We start from the raw sequence: 21,897 nt of genomic DNA, 5'->3' as shown, positions 1-21,897 counted from the left end.
TTTTCTCATTACAATTCAAATGGTTAAAAAGTAAAAGAAGAGAATTTAGTTACATGTTCCTCTTTTGTCACATAAAGTAAAGGTTTCATTTGTTCCCATAACCATACATATATGCACATATGGAATTTTACCAATACTTATAACGTAGTATACATATGTGTACTAGAGCATGCAGAGAAGCACACATATCAAAGCGTTATTGAATTTAATGTTGACAAAGATTTTTCTTTTAATGTTCTGCTTTTCTGCAAATTAATCCTTTGACATTTATTTTGTAATCAATATTATCCTTTTGGATTCTGGCTTTTATGTTCTGTCAATTCAAAGTACATCATTTAAAACACACGCCTCTGCTTCTCTAATTCTCTAACTTCACCCCTATCAAAAGGGGTGTCTCTTTGGATCCAAGAAGCTATAAATTGTTTTACAACATAAATGTGAAAGTAACATCTCCTAGATCATCCACGTGCGATGGTTATGTAGTGAGAAAAGTCCAAAGCTTCTTTCTTATGGATCCTTCACCGGGTCTTGGTGATCCATCATCATCCCCATCATCATCATCGTCATCATCTTGATTTTCTTCATTATCATCATCTTGAGCTTCATCTTCTTCTTCATCTCCATCCTCGTTCGTATCCTCATTTACTGTTGGTTCCACATTTGCAACCGGTACATCTCCATTGTTCTCAGCAGAAACAACATCTGCATTTGTTTCTATCCTTCTAGCTCGAAGAGTCTCCACCACAGTTTCTTCGACAGTGTCCTTTGATGGGGCAGAGGCAGCAATGTCTGCATCATCTTCACCAGCAGCTGCATTATCCTCAACATCTGCTGGAACTTGGTCTACACTGTTCATTCATAAGATTTTAGGCAATCAATGAACAGAATTAAGATCCAAAAATGATAGGGAATGTGAATAAAAGTAGTGAAACCAGACTAATAATTTTCACCTACCGAGACTAAACTAATACAAGAGCCCTCTCTACCTCAACATATCTTAAGCAAAATCATGTGAAGTCATATTAAAGCCTTTAAACTCATTGTCACAATGTTAGGAAACTTACGTCTTCTTCCGTCTCAGATTGTAGTGTCTTTGGCCTGGGGTCTGTGGCAAGACAGCAACTGTCTGTTGTCTCCTACGCTTTCCACCAGTAGCAGTATCATCAATATGCTGTCTTTTCCTTCCACCTCCGCCTGTTGTCTTCTTACTAGTAACAGAAACGTGACCACTCAATTCATCTTTTGATGATTCTTCAAGGCTGGCATGCTTCACCGAACTTGTAGGATTCAAAGCAGGCTTGGCTTTTCTAGGTCTGCCACGTCCACGCCTGGAACTTTGAAACTCAGATAGCTGAGAACCCTCAGATGTTTCTTGTACTCTACTGTCTGTATATTCCTCATCCTCCTCCGGAATGGAGCTACTAGATGGTCGCAGACGTAGATCAACTGGCAGAGGCTTTTCACCTTTTGTTTCCATACCAACTGCCACTGAGGAGGATAGACGCTGCTCAGGCTTGCCAGTGTCAATCCCATGTTCAACTCTTTTACTTGGTGAGAAAATTATTGAAGTGCACTTCTGCAGTATCGACATGCTGGGCCTTCTAGATCCCCCACTTCCAGAGGCATCTCCGTCTAGAGATTTCTTGATATTACAAGAGTCAGATGCATTAGAGCTTCCTGGAAGGTCATTCAAAACTCCAATAGGTGGTAGAATAGCTACTTCATCATTAGATGGTAGCTGGAGATCAGAGAGTACAAAGTCATTTACCAGCTGCCCACAACTCCCACAATCCTTGAGCTTTTGAACAAATGCTAGAAAACGAGATCTTTCACGGCCAAACACTTCCCTACGTTTCTTGAGGTTGATGCTGAGTGTACTAAGTTCACTGATGTCATTATGCATCTCTACTTGCTGCTCTTTTAGTTTGTCCTTGTGCTTTGCAATTTCTTCACTTTCCTTTTGGAGAGCACTCCTTTTGGACATCATTTCTTCCATCTCCCTGTTCAAAGCCTGCTTCTGGTGATTGATATCACTAAGCTCTGCCATTCTTTTGTCCTCGAACTGAGCCATTCTGTCTAGTAGATCTTTCTCGTCTTGTTCTTTTCTTTCCTGAAGTTCAATTTCAAGATTCCTTCTCATCATTTCAAGATCGTCAATCACCTTAGATTGCTCAAGTTTGACTTTTTCCTGTAACGCTGATCGTTCATGTTCCATATTGGCTTCAAATGATTCTCTCTGCAGTCTAATGTCATCCAGTTCCTGCATTATCTGCACCCTCAAAGCACTCTCTTCTTTCTTCAATCTTTCTCCTTCCAGTAGTTGAAACCTCTCGAACTTTTCTTTTTCTTCAGATATTCTTATCCGCTCTTTATTGTATACTGCTTGCTTCTCATCCAATATTTCCCACTCCTTTTCAAATCTCTCTTTCTCTTGCTTCAGATTTTCCACTTCCTTAGAAAGAAACTCCTCGTGGACTCTAGATTTCTCTATCTGGGACTTGAGTTCAGATTGCAGTCTCAGGTATTCTTCCCTCTCTTCTTTCTTGATTTCAAGACTTTTGCATTCTTCTTCAATCATTTCTTCCTTTTTGGTCATCTCAGCTCGGATTTTTTCAATCTCTTGTTGTAGGTCTTCCAGACTCTCCTTATCAGAAAGCAACTGTTGTTTTTCCAAACTCAACCTTTTCTCCTCAGCTTGTATGATCTTTTCTCTTTCTTTAATAGTTTTTAACTTTGCTTCAAGGTCCATCTCCTTTTCATTCACTCGGTCAAACTTCTTATTCATTGCTTGATTCCTTTTCTCCAACTTCTCCTCGCTATGATCAATTTCAACTTTCTGTCGTTCGAGCTCTTCTATCTTTCTTTGGAGTTCCTTGTCCAGAGATTTTCTTATTTCTTCACATTCCAGTTCAAATTCCAGCATTTTGGAACCTAATACCTCTTTCTGATCATCAATAAGCTTCTGAATTTCTGTCTGTTAAAACCAAACCAAAGCTTTTATAACTGCTATCAGAGTAAATGAAATCTATTTATATAATAACGATATCCACTGCATAACAATATTCCTATTATGAGCATGCTGTTACTTTCGTTTGATATTTAGATTTCCACTGTATGACAATTTTCAACAACTACAATCTACAAAAGCTATACCCTAAAATTACCCCTTCTCTAGCAATGAGCTTCTCTTCAAATGCTCGTAACTCATTCTCCTTTGCCAATAGCGTGATCTGGAGTGTGTGAGCTTCCTAGGGTAAACCATCAAAAAACAAAGTCATATACGAAATATGCAGAAGTCATATAAGAAATAAGCAATTTTCAAAAGCTACAAACTCACTTTCTCTTTTGTAGTCAATTCTTCCAAACGTTTAGTTATGTCCTCTTCAGTTTCTTTAGACTTCGACATAGACAAATCAACCTTTCTATTCCATTCTTCAAGTTCTTTTTCTTTCAGCTTCAGCTTCTTTTCTATTTCATTAACCTTTTCCTCTCTTTGATTCAGGTTTCTCTTCTGCTCAGTTATGGATTCTTCCTTTCCTTGAAGCTTTTTCTCCCATTCATTAAGGTACTCTCTTTGCTTTTGGAAAGTCCCTTCATATGATTCTCGCCTGTGGTGCAATAACAATAACATACACGTAAGACTAAGAAAAAGAATTGAACTTTTCAGACGTATAACTGATATCTATACTTACTCTTTAGTAAATGAAAGCCGTTCTTGTTGCAGGACACTTTCACGAGTCTCCACTTCCTTCAATCTCAATTTCAGCTCGGAGCTCTTTCTAGTTGCCTCTGCGAGCTTGCTTTCGGCAGAGTAAATCTTGTTTTCCACGTCTGAAGATCTCCCGTTTACACTAGCAACCAGAGCATTTGCTTCAACTAATTTAGCTTCAGAACTCAGCCTTATCTTGCTATTCTCCTCTTGAATTTCACGAAGAGCCTTCTCAAGCTGCAGACAAAAATAAAATGAAAGAACATATATCAAAGAAAATTCAGAATACAAACGAAGTAAAACATCTAACTAATACAGAAAACTGAATCTCCTGTCTAAGGAAGCTCAACAGAAAAGAAGAACACCTCAAAATCAATGCATCACATAAGTAGATAAAGCTTATATTCACAAGAGCAAACACGTAGAAAACCAAACATAATTTGAAGATATCCATAATGTTAAAGCTAAAGAATGCTACCTCTTGCACACATTGCTTTTCCAGACCCAAGGCTTTCCTCAAGTTTTCTTCACGTTGTTCAACCGTCGTCAATGCATACAGATGTGATGACTGTTCCCTTTTAAGGATTTCTTGAGCTTCTTGGAATGCCTGATTTAGTTGTTCGTGCTTTGAAACCAACTCTTTGTTCTCCATAAGAAGAAGCCCCATATTGTGCTGATAGCCATATAACTGCACAGAAGAACCAATTCTAAGAGGTTAAAGCCTGTATATTTGTACTTATCAAAAGCCATAACAAAGAGTCAAAACACTCATTTCAACTTTCAGACAGCTAAAGGTTACCAATTGCATCATAAACCCATGAGAGCAGAATATTCAAATTGTTGATAAAGGTTACCTCTTTTTCAAGTGTAGAGATCTTTTCAAGAAGAGCTTCTTGATCTTTCTTCTCCATTGAAGCCTCATTCAACAAACCCACTTCCCTAAACCTTCTCCAATCACCCATATCCATATCATCAGTGTGACCTCGAGAAACGCCTTGTCCGGTCAGTGTTCCAATCGGAGGCGGAGGAAGAGTCGGTATTACTAGGTCATCACTGAAAGCAACCGCCTTTCCTTTTCTATCAGCGTTTCTAGGGTTAGTAACACCGCCGATTTTATGCGTCTCGCTTCTCGGCGTCATTGCCGGTGACATCCATTGTTTTCTCTGTGGCGTGAACATTAGTTCGAAAAAATTGGAACCCTAATTTCCCAAAATGAGAAATCTATCTCTTTCTTCTCTCTCTGACAACACAACGGCTTCAAGAATTTTGAAGTCCCCGATTAAAAAAAGTAAATCGCCGACGAGTGAGGTAAAAAGGTAATTACATTTGTTTTGGGCCTAAAACAGTTAAATATGCGCAAAAGCCCAATGTAATATCTGGCCCGTTAGAGCTACAAGATAATTAAGAAGAGGGCTAAGAAGATGTCTAGAATATTAAATGTTAGTCGTCACTTGACCGCTGATGTGAAAGTGAACATTTGTTTTTCTTGTTGATCTTTTTGTTACACCATCTTAAAATATCTTATCTGTTAGTAAAGCTAACTTTAAATTTATAAACATAGGAATAAAACCGTTGTCCCATATGCATCATTATTGTCAAAGCGATAATGACTATTATTAAATTACATAAGACTCAATTTGCTCATACATGACATGAAATGGTGTTTGAATAGTCAATCGCGCAGCCATGATAATGAGAGTAGGTAAGACGTATTTGCTGCGAAGATGTGTGACTATAATAATGACATGAACATATTGTGATAATATATAACTAAAAATAATATATCTGATCATAAGCATGTAAATCATGTTACTAACTAAATGAATCTGAAATGTACAACAATCTTATATACAAGGAAAAAGATGAGTTGAACAAGCTTATAACTATGGTTAAAGCTCTTTAAATTATGACTATTTGTAGATCTAAGGAAAATTATGAATGGAAACATATTTTATTTGTTTGAAGAATTACCAACAAGAATATGCAAAATAACCTAATTTTATTTGTCATTGAGCTCAAGTTGGGCAAAGGAGCTAGATGACATATTCTTCTTTTGCCAAACTTGAATATTATTTATGTAGATGAATCCGCATTATCGAACTGGCAATACATGATGAGGTGGAAATTAATTTTCACATGTGTTTGTTAAAAAGCGTGTCTGTGTCAGAGAAGATAATTTAATCAGGAGATCGAGCCAGAGAGCCTGGCGGAGATCACTGGAAATCAATTATTTTAGTTTGATAATATAATAATAGTAATAGTACTAATCCTTACATTAGAAATTTAGAACCAAACAATCAATTAAAAAATATAATTATTCATTCACTAATCATTACAGTAAATAGTAATTACTTGCTAGTTGCCAGTTCCCACTCTGTTGACTATTCTTCTCTGTTCCAAGAAGTTGTCAAAAGAGATAAATATGTAACCATCAACGACTTCGTCTTCCTCTTCGTCTTCGTCCACGGCTCTTTCACATTCGTAAATCGTTCCTCTATTATTACTAGAACAAGACAATGAGAGGTTTATTCTTAGATAAAAATTTTAAAGAGATTTCTATACATTTTAAGACTCTAGCTCACTGTTACATTCCATTCAAAATTTCTTCTTATTCAAATGTTTCTAATTATTCTTAATTACGTATTGACCTTTCCATTTTTTTTTGCCAACTATGTATTGTTCACAAAACTAATTTTAATCGAAAAAATACCATATACAGTACTCCCTAGGATTCTAAATTTCCAAGATATTTATTTATTCAACTTCTTCCATACCATGAAAATACGAAAAAATAAACAATAAAACTCCGTCAATAAAATAATAATCCGTTGAAAGTCGTCGTTCAAAGTTGGGTTTTTTTCTTCATATTATAAAAAAACACTCGTTCCTCTTCTTTTCTGAGTTGCTAAAATGCCAAATCAACTCATATAATTACACATAAAAATTCAACATTTCTCTCTCAAATTTCTTCATTCTTTAGCTCCAAAAAATCTTCATTCTTTCATTCTTTTTCCTAAATTTTAGCCATTGCCCAAAACTTTACAGAGGATTTTCAGACAAACAATGACAAAGTGTCGGAGAAGAAGATTACATCTAAGCAATATATACGCATTCAAAGGTCGTAAATCAAACTTTCAAGAAGATCATTCACACATAGGAGGACCTGGTTTCTCACGAGTTGTTTACTGTAACGAACCAAATTCTCCGGCGGCTGAACGACGTAACTACGTCGGAAACTATGTCCGGTCAACAAAATACACTCTAGCTTCTTTCATACCAAAATCACTCTTCGAACAGTTCCGTCGTGTCGCCAATTTCTACTTCCTCGTCACCGGAGTCTTATCGCTGACTGCTCTCTCTCCTTACAGCCCCATTAGTGCTCTCTTACCTCTCACCTTCGTCATCGCCGCAAGTATGGTTAAAGAAGCTATCGAAGATTGGGGTCGCAAAAAACAGGTACCAGCTCAAATCGAATTTCTCTCAAATTATAAAGTTTCAATTTTTAAATCAAAGTTTCGTTTTTTTCTTCTTCTATATTTAGGACATCGAAATGAATAATAGGAAAGTGAAGGTTCACGACGGAAATGGAATATTCCGGCGAGAAGGGTGGAGGGATCTTAAAGTCGGAAATATAGTAAGAGTTGAAAAAGACGAGTTTTTTCCGGCGGATCTTTTGCTGTTATCATCTAGCTACGAAGATTCGATTTGTTATGTAGAGACTATGAATCTCGACGGAGAAACGAATCTGAAAGTGAAACAAGGCTTAGAAGCGACTTCATCGGCTTTACATGAAGATTCAGATTTCAAAGAGTTAAAAGCTGTTGTGAAATGTGAAGATCCAAATGCAGATCTTTATACTTTTGTTGGAACTTTACATTTTGAAGAACAGAGATTACCATTGTCGATTACACAGCTTCTTCTTCGAGATTCTAAGCTTAGAAACACTGAGTATATTTATGGAGTTGTTGTCTTCACTGGACATGACACAAAGGTATAAACTTTAAAGATCTGTTTTTTTTTTCATTTGTACCCTGTGTCAAAAGTGTTGAAGGTGACATTTTGAAACAGGTGATTCAAAATTCAACTGATCCACCATCGAAGAGAAGCAGAATCGAGAGGAAAATGGATAAAATCATTTACTTGATGTTTGGTGTTGTGTTTTTGATGTCGTTTATTGGCTCCATTGTCTTTGGTATTGAGACAAGAGAAGATAGAGTGAGAAATGGAGGAAGAACAGAGAGATGGTACTTGAGACCAGATAATGCAGATATCTTCTTTGATCCAGACAGAGCTCCAATGGCTGCGGTTTATCATTTCTTCACTGCGGTTATGCTATACAGTTACTTCATACCGATTTCGCTTTATGTCTCTATCGAAATCGTTAAAGTTCTTCAGAGTCTTTTCATCAACAATGACATTCTTATGTACTACGAGGAGAATGATAAACCTGCGCATGCAAGGACGTCTAATCTCAATGAAGAGCTTGGGATGGTTGATACGATTCTATCTGATAAAACCGGTACCTTGACATGCAATTCAATGGAGTTTATCAAATGTTCTATCGCGGGAACAGCTTATGGACGTGGTATAACTGAAGTTGAAAGATCTATGGCTATGAGAAGCAATGGTTCGAGTTTGGTTGGTGATGATTTGGATGTTGTAGTGGACCAGTCTGGTCCTAAGATCAAAGGGTTTAATTTTCTGGATGAGAGGGTTATGAAAGGGAATTGGGTTAAGCAGCGAGATGCAGCAGTTTTGCAGAAGTTTTTCAGGTTGTTAGCTGTTTGTCACACGGCGATACCTGAAACCGATGAAGCTACAGGGAGTGTCTCTTATGAGGCTGAGTCTCCTGATGAAGCTGCGTTTGTTGTTGCGGCTCGAGAATTCGGGTTTGAGTTCTTTAGCCGGACGCAAAACGGGATATCTTTCCGTGAATTGGATCTTGCTTCAGGGAAAACAGTTGAAAGGTTGGTCATGTTTTTCTTCTTCTTGGAATTTAACCTCCATGGAATTTCTTGAGGTTAAAACTAACATTCCTCTGTTTTCTTACAGAGTATATCGGTTGTTAAACGTTCTTGAGTTTAACAGCGCGAGAAAGAGAATGTCGGTTATTGTGCGCGACGAAGATGGGAGACTTCTGTTACTGTCCAAAGGAGCTGATAAGTAAGTTAACTGAAAATTTTGAGAGATTATATATACATTTTGAGGCCTTCTTGTTGATATGTATTGAATTTGTGGAATCTTGCTTTTTTTTGTGTGCAGTGTGATGTTTGAAAGACTAGCCAAAAACGGGAGAAAGTTCGAAGAGAAGACTCGAGAACATGTAAATGAATATGCAGATGCAGGGCTAAGGACATTGATACTTGCATACCGTGAGGTTGATGAGAATGAGTATATAGAATTCAGCAAGAACTTCAATGAAGCTAAGAACTCGGTGACAGCGGATCGTGAGAGCTTAATAGATGAAATCACAGAACAGATGGAACGTGATTTGATTCTCCTTGGTGCTACTGCAGTTGAGGACAAACTTCAAAATGGGGTAAGACTAAAGGTTATAAAAATATTTTGGACTCGGATTTGGGTCAAGTAGGACTATAACAGGTTTAACTTGATTGAGTTTCAGGTTCCGGATTGTATCGACAAGCTAGCTCAAGCAGGGATTAAGATTTGGGTTCTAACCGGAGACAAAATGGAGACTGCAATCAATATTGGGTAAGGAACTTTTGTTTTTGTTCTTATGCCTGAACCTATACATTGTTCTTAGTGTGTTTGTTTCATAGTTTCTGACATTTTTTCGAAATCTCTGCAGATTTGCTTGTAGTTTACTAAGACAAGAGATGAAGCAGATCATCATAAATCTTGAGACACCACATATCAAAGCATTGGAGAAAGCTGGAGAGAAAGATGCAATTGAACATGTAACTTTTTTTGATAAAATTCAAAACAATAATACATTTTCGTTATCTTTTATCGATGAGATTTATAGAAATTTGGATTGACTGATGTTTATAGGCATCAAGAGAAAGCGTGGTGAACCAAATGGAAGAAGGGAAAGCTCTACTCACAGCATCAAGCAGCGCAAGCTCACATGAGGCCTTTGCGTTGATCATTGACGGGAAGTCGCTAACCTATGCTCTTGAAGATGATTTCAAGAAGAAGTTTCTTGATTTAGCTACAGGATGTGCCTCTGTTATTTGCTGCAGATCATCACCTAAACAAAAGGCATTGGTAATGTCTTTTCCTATGGAAGTAGCTTTTTATGAGTTCTACTATTGCGGTTTCGGTTTAGTTAATAGAAGATTCTGTTTTGTTAATAGAAGATTCTGTTTTCAGGTTACGCGGTTGGTCAAATCTGGAACCGGGAAGACAACTTTAGCGATTGGAGATGGAGCAAATGATGTTGGAATGCTTCAAGAAGCGGATATTGGTGTTGGAATCAGCGGTGTTGAAGGAATGCAAGCGGTTATGTCTAGCGATATAGCCATTGCTCAATTCCGTTACTTAGAGCGTCTCTTGCTCGTCCATGGTCACTGGTGCTACAGCAGAATCTCATCAATGGTACAATTTTTTCTCTCTCAGAAACAATCTCCATATAAACTCTATACATTCATCAAACTTTTCTCTAACGCGGTTCTGTTTCCGCTATTGCAGATATGTTACTTCTTCTACAAGAATATCACTTTTGGTGTCACCGTGTTCTTATACGAAGCCTACACATCATTCTCTGCTCAACCTGCATATAACGACTGGTTTTTATCGCTTTTCAACGTTTTCTTCTCTTCGCTTCCCGTCATTGCTCTCGGCGTTTTCGATCAAGACGTCTCAGCTCGTTACTGTTACAAGGTACCCAAACATTATCTCCCATAAACCCTATAAAAACCTCAAACTCCTCATAATCGCTAATTAAACTCTGTTTTTGTTTTTTGTTCTTGCAGTTCCCGTTGCTATACCAAGAAGGAGTTCAGAATCTTCTCTTCAGCTGGAAGAGAATCATCGGATGGATGTTCAACGGAGTCTTTACCGCACTAGCCATATTCTTCCTATGCAAGGAATCTCTCAAACACCAACTCTATAACCCTAATGGCAAAACCGCCGGCAGAGAAATCCTCGGCGGGACAATGTACACTTGCGTAGTCTGGGTCGTCAATCTCCAAATGGCTCTAGCCATAAGCTATTTCACTTGGCTCCAACACATTGTAATATGGGGCTCAGTAGCATTCTGGTACATCTTCCTCATGATCTATGGAGCCATCACTCCTAGCTTCTCCACAGATGCTTACAAAGTCTTCATTGAAGCCTTAGCTCCAGCTCCATCTTACTGGCTCACCACTCTCTTCGTGATGTTCTTCGCTTTGATCCCTTTCTTCGTCTTCAAGTCAGTTCAGATGAGATTCTTCCCGGGATACCATCAAATGATTCAGTGGATTCGGTACGAGGGTCATTCTAATGATCCCGAGTTTGTGGAAATGGTTAGGCAGAGATCGATTCGGCCCACGACGGTTGGTTTCACTGCGAGAAGAGCCGCTAGTGTACGGCGGTCCGGTAGGTTTCATGATCAGCTCAACAAGAATTTCATTGCTTTCTGAAGAGAAGTGTAGGAATGTCTCAGCGTTTGTGCATATGTACTTGTATATATAGCTATCAATCTGGGGAAAGCTAGGGCTCTTTTATATGTTGTGATTGCTTGCCTGAAAAGTCATCAAAAAGGGTTCGCTTCACTCGTATACTTATTTGTATGTAGCTTTTTTTTCTTGTAGATCACGATTTGTCTTTCAATTTAATTGTATTTATAATTGATATATATATACTCTTCATCTTTTTTTAACATCTACACTTTTTGTCATTGATTAATCGCAAGCCATTTTTCTTGACTTAGTCATAAGAGATGTAACTACAAAGAATGTTGTTCCTTTTAGTTTTTTTATACGGTAGATGGTTTCTATACTTTAATAACAACGTTCCATGTATTTTTTTTTATCTCATAGATAGAAACTTGTTATAAATATGTACACCTTAACAATAGGAAAGTAATCTTTACATATAATGTATACAATCGCCACTTGCTAAAAAAGAAGTTATATTTCTGTATTCTATTTAGTACATTTAGTAGAATAGAAAACCTTACATATTGAAAATTGATTCCAAATTCTGAGAGATCTAGAGATTTAAATGATTGATTTAGTTCCATTTTTTCTTTTGATTTTTCTTTCCAAGCGTGACTCGTGGGGATTAATTACGAGATCCCTATTATCGATGGTTTAAATTTAGGTCATATATACGACGAAAGAGATTTTTGTTCAACACATAGGATGAAGGACGCAGAGAAGCGAGAGGTGATTGCATCATCATCATTACAAAGAAAGAGAAACAGAGGAAGAAGACTAAGGAAAAGAAGAAGAAGAAACGAGAAGCGAGTACTAATGGTTCCATCATCATTACCAAACGACGTGCTAGAGGAGATCTTTTTAAGATTTCCGGTTAAAGCCCTAATCCGACTCAAGTCTCTCTCGAAACAATGGAGATCGACGATCGAATCTCGCAGTTTTGAAGAGAGACACTTGACGATCGCTAAGAAAGCCTTCGTGGATCATCCCAAGGTCATGCTCGTAGGAGAAGAAGATCCCATAAGAGGAACCGGGATTCGTCCAGACACTGACATTGGTTTTAGGTTATTCTGCTTGGAATCGGCTTCTCTTCTATCCTTTACTCGTCTCAATTTCCCTCAAGGGTTCTTCAACTGGATCTACATATCTGAAAGCTGTGATGGCCTTTTCTGCATCCATTCCCCAAAATCACATTCCGTATATGTAGTGAATCCGGCTACACGGTGGCTCCGCCTACTTCCTCCGGCAGGGTTTCAGATTTTGATCCACAAGTTTAACCCCACTGAACGTGAGTGGAATGTAGTGATGAAATCAATCTTTCATCTAGCATTCGTGAAGGCCACCGATTACAAATTAGTGTGGTTGTACAATTGTGATAAGTACATTGTTGATGCGTCGAGTCCAAACGTGGGAGTCACAAAGTGCGAGATTTTTGACTTTAGGAAAAATGCTTGGAGGTACTTGGCTTGCACTCCAAGTCATCAGATATTCTATTACCAAAAGCCAGCATCTGCAAACGGGTCGGTTTATTGGTTTACAGAACCATATAATGAAAGAATCGAAGTAGTGGCTTTTGATATTCAGACCGAAACATTCCGGTTGCTGCCTAAGATTAATCCGGCTATTGCTGGTTCAGATCCTCACCATATTGACATGTGCACTCTGGATAATAGTTTGTGTATGTCGAAAAGGGAGAAAGATACTATGATCCAAGATATTTGGAGGTTGAAACCATCAGAAGACACATGGGAAAAGATTTTTAGCATAGACTTGGTTTCCTGTCCTTCTTCTCGGACTGAGAAGCGTGATCAATTTGATTGGAGCAAGAAGGATAGGGTTGAGCCAGCCACACCCGTCGCGGTTTGTAAGAATAAGAAGATCCTTCTCTCACATCGCTATTCCCGAGGTTTGGTAAAGTACGATCCCCTAACAAAATCTATCGATTTTTTTTCCGGACATCCTACCGCTTACAGAAAAGTTATTTATTTTCAAAGTTTGATATCTCATCTATAAAAAAAAAACCTACTACTACTACTACACCTTTCAAAGACTTTTTATTTGCTTGCAGCTTGCACTATATATATAGAGTGTGTAAGTTTCCCTTTTTTCTCCAAAGAATTGGTTGTATTGTGTTAAGTTAATATATATAATCTATCCATGTAATACAAGAAATTTGTACTGACATCTTAATCATAATAAAAAGGGTTGTACATTTATAATAAGGTCATATATAGTTAATCTACTAAACAAATTATATTATATTTAGATTTACAAAAATATAGTCCTGCGCAAATCATATCCTCAAGGCAAATAGGAGTCATATAAAAATCATAAATAATTAACTACCAGTCTTCTTCATTCATAAACCATACAAACCATAAATGTACGAGTATTCAAATCAACCATAAACTCTTCTTAGTCTTTCATACAAATTAACCATAATATTCTGAGTCTTTTTCAAACCATAAACCAGAAACGAAAAAGCATATGCATAATAATCAAACTTTTTTTAAAAGTTTACTTGTTCTTGAAGCTTCCCTTTCCCTTCTTGTTGTTGTTGTTCTTCTTCTTCGGGTATCCAAGCTTGCTTGCCTCCCTCTGAACTTCGCTCTCCGGAACTATCCTCTTTCTCTCTCTGATTACTTAACTTGGATACTGTGAATGATGCATAAAATACAAATCAGCAAGAAAATAAAATTAGTAATGATAAATGGGTTTTATTTTACATTCGCTCACACTTCTTCTTCTCTTTTTGTTACTCTAATAAAGTTACCACTACAAATAATATCTTTTTTTTTTCTTTTTTTCATTCTCTTTTTTTTTTCTTGTTAACTATTTCATTATAAAATTAAAAATTAGAATAAAGGAATTCAATTTGATCAAATAAGTAAAAAAAAAGATAGCAAAACATGAGCAATATATAAGCAAAACATAATCATTTTTTTCATTATATACATAATATAGACTTGAATTTGAGACATTAAACCACATAATGTTAATTAGTTTTAGGAAAATGAATCAACTAAAAGAAGTTTACATGTTCTTCAAGCTTTTCCATTGCCATTCCCCTCTTTACGTTGATTTCCCCTCTTTATGTTGATTCATCTATAAACGCATCCTTCCCTCTTCACTTCTTTACATAATCTCATTTCTATAGTAAAATAAAACTGTTTGCAAGAAAAAATAAAGAAAAATGTCAACAATAGGTGGGATGATAAAATGATAGATAAGTACTTTGCCGCTGCTAGAAATACGACGAGAACATGATCAAGCGAATAGCTGAGGATCTAAAAGTAGTGGAGAGCGAGGTCCAAAGAGAAGCAAATAAAATCAACAATTTTGGATATTACTAAAATTGCATTGAAAATGTAAAACGCCATCCTTTTTGAAAGAAAAAGACTCCAAAACGATATTTTTTATGAAACGGATGAATTTGAATGTGTTTCTGTTTTTTTTTTCTTTATAACAAATTGTATGATTCTCGAGATGAGTGAAAAAGCAAATTTTTTATTTGGGGGATCATACTCTTTCATAGACATGAGATATCAAACTTTGGAAATAAGAAGCAACTCTTTCATAGAGAAAAATTCGTGAAACGAAAGATTTTGTTTGGGGATCATACTCCATTAGACCCTCGGAATAACGATGCGAAATGAGGATCTTGTTGGTCTTGCATATCACACTGGCCGAACCACACCCAAAAGCTATTACCTTGGTTTTGCCGTTATGTTCTCCTGTGAGCCAATAGAGCGTCCCGTTCACGGAAAATATCTAGCACGTCTTTTTAGATAACCATTTTAATGATTAACATGTCACCACAAATTTTCTTGTTTTACATGGATAGAATTAAGATTAACTTATCTCAATTAATACAACCAATCATCTTGAGAAAAAAAGGAAACTCAAACACAACTATATATGGTTGAGCCATCCACACCTGTGGCGGTTTGCAAGAATTAGAAGATCCTGCTCTCACATCGCCGTTTCCGCGGTCTCGTAAAATATGATCACCTAACAAAGTCTCTCGAAATCTTTTACAGACATCCGTGTGCTTACAGAAAGTTACTTATTTTCAAAGTTTGATATCTTATCTATAAAAAACCCTACTACTACTACTACTCCTTTTGAAGACTTTTTATTTGCTTGCATCCATACTTGGAAAATGACTAGATCTCCACAATAAGAGGTCTCTTAGCACTGTCGTACAGACAAATTTGGTTCTCAAGTTCGATCTTTGAACACTTTTTCATCTTGTGGCTTTTTGGTTTTGATAGATTTCATACTCTCTATCGGCTTCGTTCCTAGGATATGACTGAAGATGACACATGCATAATCCAAGTTAGTAGAATTTATTATTTTATTTATAAATTTGAAGTTAGTAGATTTGGTTTATGGTGGTTTGACTGGGTTGCGCTACCTGTAAAATAGTAGTCTATTTAGTGTTGTTTATGTGGATGGGACGTGACATCGATGGTTGTCATTCCGTCCAAGTAGCTTATGTGGAGTGGAGTGTCATGTATGTCTGGAGTCTGGAGATGTGCTTTTGCATGGTCGACGCGTCTCTCAATGCTCGTTGGTGTTTGGTTTGTCCCGTAGAGAATTCTATGCACGTTTGAGATGCTTTGCTAGCGAATGTACGTTGTGTCCAGGAGTTGGACTCGTAAGACCCATATGAAGATTAAATGACTAATACATGTCTCTTTGAAGCCTCTATAAAGACAATCCGGTGTTGATATATCTTGTTGGATAGACCTTGTTGGGAGTAGTTTCGTTGATGTGGTGTCCACTTGTTATATGTTAGTTGGCTTTCTTTGGCTACCCGAAAAAACATCTCTATTTGATTTTACTTTAAATCTTTTTCCATTTGTTCGTATAGGGAATGTTTTATCGAATTAAAATATTTTTTAGCAGTAATAATAAAATTTAAAAATATTGGATAATTTAAAAATTTAACTGAATATATAGGTACTACAACATGCTTTTTTTTTTTACTTAGATTAGTTTTTTGTGCATTTGAGTTTGGTAACCTAAGTTTGTTTGTTTCACCGATGATACCTCTTTGTTATTTCGAAAAACAGTTTAGTATTGACAAAGTATTTGTTATTGACCAAGAAAATTTTATATGAGTCCTAAAGTCAGGAACTTGTTAACAAAAGATAACCAAACTTTATACTTAATTTCGTTATAAAATTATTAAAAGATCAAAGTAGGCTTTTATACAAACTAAATTTAGTTTCGATTCAAATAATTTTGAACTTAAGTTATATTTTTTGTGCGCATGTCTTCTTTTAGACCATAGAATAATATTGGGTTTATTCTTGAATTACGGAAAACATGTTTTATTAGTGAGGCAAAGTACACGCGTTCTTCCACTTTGGGTTTTTGTTTTGTCTATATTCACTTTAGGTATTTATTCCAAAAGCTGTTACAATTTGAATGAAAGCGACTATTAAACCTATATTCATTCACTTTGAAATAATTAAAAAGTTCATATTCATTCACATACAAAAAGCCATCTCAACTCAAAGTTTATAATTAATTAGCTTATTAAACAAGGAAAAAAACATATTAATTTTGTCATTAAGAAGAAGACGAATTTTTCTTCAAACATGATTAATATATAAATAAAAAGCTAGCAACCGGAAACAAAGAATCAAAAAGGCAAAAAGCAAAGAGAGAGAGAGAGAGAAGAAGAAGTGAGACTTGTGTTCTTACGGTGTTTATAGCTTCTTTGTTTTGTCTTTTAGGTTCTTGCCTTTTTCCGATCAATCAGACCAATCCCTCCTTCACTTTTAGCATCTTATTCTCTTTCGTTCTTCTTATATTTCTGGGAATTTTCTTCAATCGATTCCTCTTTGTTGTAATCTCACAATTAGAGAGAGAGATATGTATAATCAGTTGGCGATATCTTCGTCTTCTTCATCTTCTTCGTACTATGAATCTTTGAAGGTTTTGGAAGCTGATGTTCAACACGCTAATTCTTTGTAAGTCCTTTTTCTGGGTTTCTTCTAAAGTTTAAGACTTTAGTTTAAAATTGTTTGATTAGTTGAGCTATAAGAGTATAGTTAGTGAAAAAATTGAAAACCCAGATGATAATTTTAGGTCATTCTCTTCTCTGTGTGTAATCTCTTCTCATCAAAATTGGGTTATTTTAGGAAACTCCGATAAATTTTTAGTTTAGTTTTAGAAAGCTTTCACAAATAGAACATTCTGGAAAGTTGTTGTTGGTTTTGATATTCTAATTTAAGCAAATTTAGTAGCTTTTTTGTTTTTGTTTTGGCTCAAGGTCCCTAAACTTTGTTATTGCACATGTTGTGTTCGATGAATTGTGTATGAGAACTTTGAGGTTTATATCTTTTCAGGGCAGAAGCAATTCCAATGGGGAAGAACAATGTGCGGCTTCAGATGAAACTGGTTCATAGTAACTTTGCTTCATTATTACTCTTCTTGCTCCGGTGGATTGATCTTTCTTCCTCATGTCTTATTCCTCGCTACTTAAACCTCTTTCATGTTCTTGTCTACAAGGTTAGTTTTTTAAGTCTTATTTGATCTCAAAATGCCATCTTTTAATGGGGATATCGATGTCTTGACTATAAGCTTTTTTTCTTTGGTGGCTGAAATTTCTCAATTTGTTGTCATATTTGCTTGAATAGGTCCAGTCTGATGGACAACCTAAGCTTACCACGCACGGAAGGAAAGCAACGATTAGTGAGTTCTATGGTAAGCAAACCCGTAACAATCGATCACTAATGTTATAATATTCATGTTTTTGGCTAAAGCTTTTTGTGGACATGGTCATTCCTTTAAAAGGTTTTCGATTGAGACATTGCGGGTATTTACAATGGGAATGATGTTGAATGATTAATATGAGTCTGTTTGTGTCTCCATCTTTGTCCTTAATGTTTTGTGTTTTATAGGTGTGATACTACCATCACTGCAGCTATTACACAGCAACTTAGATGAGTTGGAAACCACAGACATCGGGTTTGACCTTAAAAGACTCAGTAAGAAGATAACAAAAGAGGCTCGTAGTAGTAGATTCAGCAATGCCGGTTTAGAGCGTGAAGAAGAATGCGGTATCTGTTTAGAAACTTGCACCAAAATGGTGTTGCCTAATTGTTGCCATTCTATGTGCATCAAATGCTATCGCAATTGGTATATACACACACACACTTTTTAGTTTTTAGACCTTTTTGACCTGATGCATTTACTGAATCTCGTTGATTCTCAAATCTGCAGGAACTTGAAGTCTCAGTCATGCCCGTTTTGTCGAGGCAGCATGAAGAGAGTGAACTCAGAGGACTTGTGGGTGCTTGCGGGTGATAACGATGTGGTGGATACAAGGACGGCTTCAAGGGAAGATTTGTTCAGATTCTATCTCTACATCAATAGCCTTCCCAAGGATTACCCAGAAGCTCTCTTTGTGGTTTACTATGAGTACTCAAATCTGCTATAGAATCTGGACAAACAAAACTTTGTACAGATTTTTAGATGGTAAATGTATTGTATAGAATGTAAAACTGTGTTAAGGCTTTTGGATGATATGATGCAAATGCCAAAGCTCTCAGTTTTTACATACTTAATAATTGTCAAATTGCGAGAAAAAAAAAAAGCTTGAATGCAGCAAAGAATAAAGATCTCATTTCATCTTAACCAAACGACATTCTAGAAGCTGTAATGATTGACAATAACAAATAGAACCATCAATAAAACAAAACATAGTTTACATATATATATGCTAGTCTCCAAAGACTGACTATCAGTAAATAAAGTATAGAGAAACATTGTATCCAATATTTTGATGATATAAAGAGATAGATATAGTAGAGAGTAACTTAAAATGGCATCTAAAGAGACGAAGAACATGGGAGGTTCTTTCTCAGTCACCTCGTCTCCTCTTTCCATAGTCTGCATCTCTTGACCTGGATCTATGATCATCTTCGGACATTCTTGATCTGCTTCGAGATTTCAAGCTAGATTGTCCTCTATCAAACTCATCAGAATCACGGTCTCTCTGCTGCTTATACTCACGGTGACTATCTTTCTCTTCACGGTGACTCTTGTGTCTTCTGTCACCACTGTTCTCAGACCAGTCACGTTCTGTGGTAGCCCGTTCTTTATCTCGTGATGGCTTTTCTTCTTTCTCTTGGGTTTCATCTTCATACCCACCATATTCAGAACCACCCTCTTCACCACCACCTCCATTAGCCTCACTCCACATCGCTGCTGCATGAACTCCATTCATCCCTGAGCTACCCATTGTTCCCATTCCCGTGCCAAAAAAGGCTGGATTGACATGAGGAGCAATCCCAACCATTCCCATTGCATTAACACCTGGATAAGAATGAGGCATCCCAGGGTAGGCAATACCTGAATACCCTCCATAACCAGCACCCCGACCCATGAACGTTGGATCAAACCCACCAGCTCCCATCATACCCTGTGGATGCATCATACCACCAAATGCAGGACCCGCTAGTCCAGGCCCATACGGTCCAGCACCAGAACCACTAGCCATGTTGTTTACCCCTCTACCTCTCATTGCACCACCCCAAGCACCTCCACGGTTGCCCATTCCTTGGCCACCACGCGCAAATCCCCCTCTACCGTAATTTCTTCCACCATCTCCATTTTGTGTATTCATGTTGTTGTTGTTGTTGTTACCTCTTCCCATTCCTTCATTCAGAGGCCTTCTATTTTGAATTTGGTTTTGTCCTTGGTTCCTCCCTGTGAAATTAGCTCCCATCTGCTTCAGTGTTTCAGGAGAGGCAAAGGCTACAACACATGCTTTACCATTGAAAATGAAACCATTCATTCCTTCTTTGCAAGCGGCTGCAGCAGCTGAATCATAGAATTCAACCTGACAATACCCTTTAGACTTGCCACTAACTCTCTCATCGAAAAACTTGATCTCTTTGACTCTTCCATACTGAGAAAGAACACTCTCAATCTCTGCATCCGTCGTCCACCAGTGTAACTCTCCAACAAAAAGCATGGTGTTTCCATTGTCCACAACAAATGACTGCGTAGGGCTTTTGTTCATCATAACATTTGGATTCACACTCATCTGGCTAACAGGAATCTGCTGAGCACCTTGAGGAGGAGCACCATAGGAGTTATGGACAGGCATCTCAGGCACATTTACCGCATTCCCCGAAAAACCATGATTGTTTAACACAACAGTCGTTGATCCTTGTTGAGCGATTTTGTTGGATTGGATATCAATATTCAACCCTTTTGCTCCAAAAGAAGATGCTTGTGGATAAACATCTGATCTTGTGTCTGGTCCACTGATTCCATTATGCCCCCCATCATTTCGATACTTCCCTTCAACTGTACCTCCAGATACAATTCCCATCCTCGGTTCAGCAGCAACATGACTATTCTGAGCTTGAAGACTTGCATTACTCGTATTGACCTGAGCTGGTGGTTGAGGCTGATTATGAGCTTGGAAGAAACTCTCACCAACATTAACATCGCTATACAAATCATCATACTCATCATCGTCTCCCATCAGTTCTTCATCCGCTAGAGCAGGTATAGTTCCACTTCCTTGATGAAGTATCTTCTGATTACCTCCATAATCGTTTTCTTCAGTCATTGAATTTATACAAACTGGCCAGAAAATACAAGAAGATTAAAAAACTGTAACAATACATCCTTCCACAGAAAATTACAAATAACAACATTCTACACAATATCCTTGCTTGCTTTTTTACATGACCAACTTAAAAAAAAAATACATCTTTTCAAAGAAATTACAACTCTGCCAATTCAATTAGGCTGAGACTTTGTTACAAGCCATTATCAATATGTCCGAATTAAAATAAAAAAGAGGAACTTTAGATTACAGATCTGAAAAATTTGGGATCTAGCTCGATTTTTTAAACAAGGGTGTTACAAGATTTCATAAATACATATAGAAGAGATCAAATTACATACATAGTGTGACTTACAATGAAGGGGCTACACAAATTTTAACCCTTTCCGAGAAATCTATAAACATTAGGGTTCTTACAAAATCGGAAAAGAAACAAACTAGATCTACGAGGAAAGTTACAGTTCAACGAGAGAGTAAGAACATCGAATTGAATAGAATTGAATTGATTGCCTCGTGAAATTGAGGATCGGAAAGAAAAAGACAGAGAGAAAAAACTACGCTTGCTTACTTTGACTACTTGTTGCTCGACCTTCTCCGTATACGGAAGTTGAGAATCCGACAAACTCCGGAATTGTTTGAACGCCCAGAAACAGAGCTTTAGCGAAAGAGTTTTTGATGAGATCGGAGGAAGAGAGTCGTATTCGTCGAGACTCGGGATGTTCTCTTTCTTATCCGATAGAAGAAGAAAAAATGAAAGAAGAGCTTCACCGTGATGTCAACAGTTTGTCTTAACAAACTTTTTTCTTTTACATGTTTTTTTAGTGCGTTTATACAACAAGCTATAAATGTAATAATGTATTTTGTAGAACATATGAAAGATATATATATATATTTTTTTTTCCCATGAAAGTTTTTTCCTTTATTATTAACAACAGAATATCTTACATTACTCCAAAACCAAAGAGTAATGAAAGATATTTGTT

The 21,897-nt window shown here is 36.9% G+C and overlaps 5 protein-coding genes across 8 annotated transcripts; 3 read left to right on the top strand and 2 right to left on the bottom strand.

The window, feature by feature from the left end:
- Window positions 1–240: 240 nt before the first annotated feature.
- LINC2 (nuclear matrix constituent protein-like protein) lies at window positions 241–5,083 on the bottom strand (the record flags this gene model as incomplete). Of its 3 annotated transcripts, none has more annotated exons than NM_001332064.1 (7): window positions 241–848; window positions 1,065–2,974; window positions 3,165–3,248; window positions 3,338–3,608; window positions 3,693–3,946; window positions 4,188–4,397; window positions 4,564–5,083. In NM_001332064.1, 7 exons carry the CDS (start codon window positions 4,885–4,887, stop codon window positions 476–478), a joined length of 3,426 nt encoding a protein of 1,141 aa, NP_001322783.1. In that variant the 3' UTR covers window positions 241–475. The 3 variants fall into 3 exon arrangements, with proteins under 3 accessions (NP_001322783.1, NP_563924.1, NP_563923.1); NM_101194.2 differs by having other exon boundaries at window positions 263–848; window positions 4,564–4,848; NM_101193.3 differs by lacking the exon at window positions 241–848 and having other exon boundaries at window positions 2,952–3,248; window positions 4,564–4,941.
- A 1,453-nt stretch (window positions 5,084–6,536) lies between these two features.
- ACA.l (autoinhibited Ca2+/ATPase II) lies at window positions 6,537–11,641 on the top strand. The gene is made up of 11 exons (NM_101192.3): window positions 6,537–7,165; window positions 7,251–7,700; window positions 7,778–8,676; window positions 8,762–8,872; window positions 8,972–9,248; window positions 9,333–9,421; window positions 9,519–9,627; window positions 9,722–9,937; window positions 10,043–10,267; window positions 10,361–10,552; window positions 10,645–11,641. Exons 1-11 carry the CDS (start codon window positions 6,773–6,775, stop codon window positions 11,293–11,295), a joined length of 3,612 nt encoding a protein of 1,203 aa, NP_172780.1. The 5' UTR covers window positions 6,537–6,772; the 3' UTR covers window positions 11,296–11,641.
- Window positions 11,642–12,018: 377 nt separating this feature from the next.
- On the top strand, window positions 12,019–13,326 carry AT1G13200 (F-box and associated interaction domains-containing protein; the record flags this gene model as incomplete). Its single annotated transcript, NM_101191.1, has 1 exon — window positions 12,019–13,326. The coding sequence occupies one exon, from the start codon at window positions 12,019–12,021 to the stop codon at window positions 13,324–13,326; it is 1,308 nt and encodes a 435-aa protein (NP_172779.1).
- Window positions 13,327–16,870: 3,544 nt separating this feature from the next.
- AT1G13195 (RING/U-box superfamily protein) lies at window positions 16,871–18,966 on the top strand. 2 transcript variants are annotated; one of them, NM_101190.7, is made up of 5 exons: window positions 16,871–17,297; window positions 17,676–17,838; window positions 17,967–18,033; window positions 18,231–18,468; window positions 18,553–18,966. In NM_101190.7, exons 1-5 carry the CDS (start codon window positions 17,200–17,202, stop codon window positions 18,767–18,769), a joined length of 783 nt encoding a protein of 260 aa, NP_563922.1. In that variant the 5' UTR covers window positions 16,871–17,199; the 3' UTR covers window positions 18,770–18,966. The 2 variants fall into 2 exon arrangements, with proteins under 2 accessions (NP_563922.1, NP_001117278.1); NM_001123806.1 differs by having other exon boundaries at window positions 17,004–17,838.
- Window positions 18,923–21,783, bottom strand: AT1G13190 (RNA-binding (RRM/RBD/RNP motifs) family protein). The gene is made up of 2 exons (NM_101189.4): window positions 21,483–21,783; window positions 18,923–20,928 (listed from the first exon to the last, which is right to left on the bottom strand). Exon 2 carries the CDS (start codon window positions 20,912–20,914, stop codon window positions 19,193–19,195), a length of 1,722 nt encoding a protein of 573 aa, NP_172778.1. The 5' UTR covers window positions 20,915–20,928; window positions 21,483–21,783; the 3' UTR covers window positions 18,923–19,192.
- Window positions 21,784–21,897: the final 114 nt, after the last annotated feature.

The sequence above is a fragment of the Arabidopsis thaliana genome, assembly GCF_000001735.4.
Source record: "Arabidopsis thaliana chromosome 1 sequence".
Lineage (NCBI taxonomy): Eukaryota > Viridiplantae > Streptophyta > Magnoliopsida > Brassicales > Brassicaceae > Arabidopsis > Arabidopsis thaliana.
The sequence above is the reverse complement of the archived record's forward strand: the minus strand, read 5'-3'. Positions and strand labels throughout refer to the sequence as shown.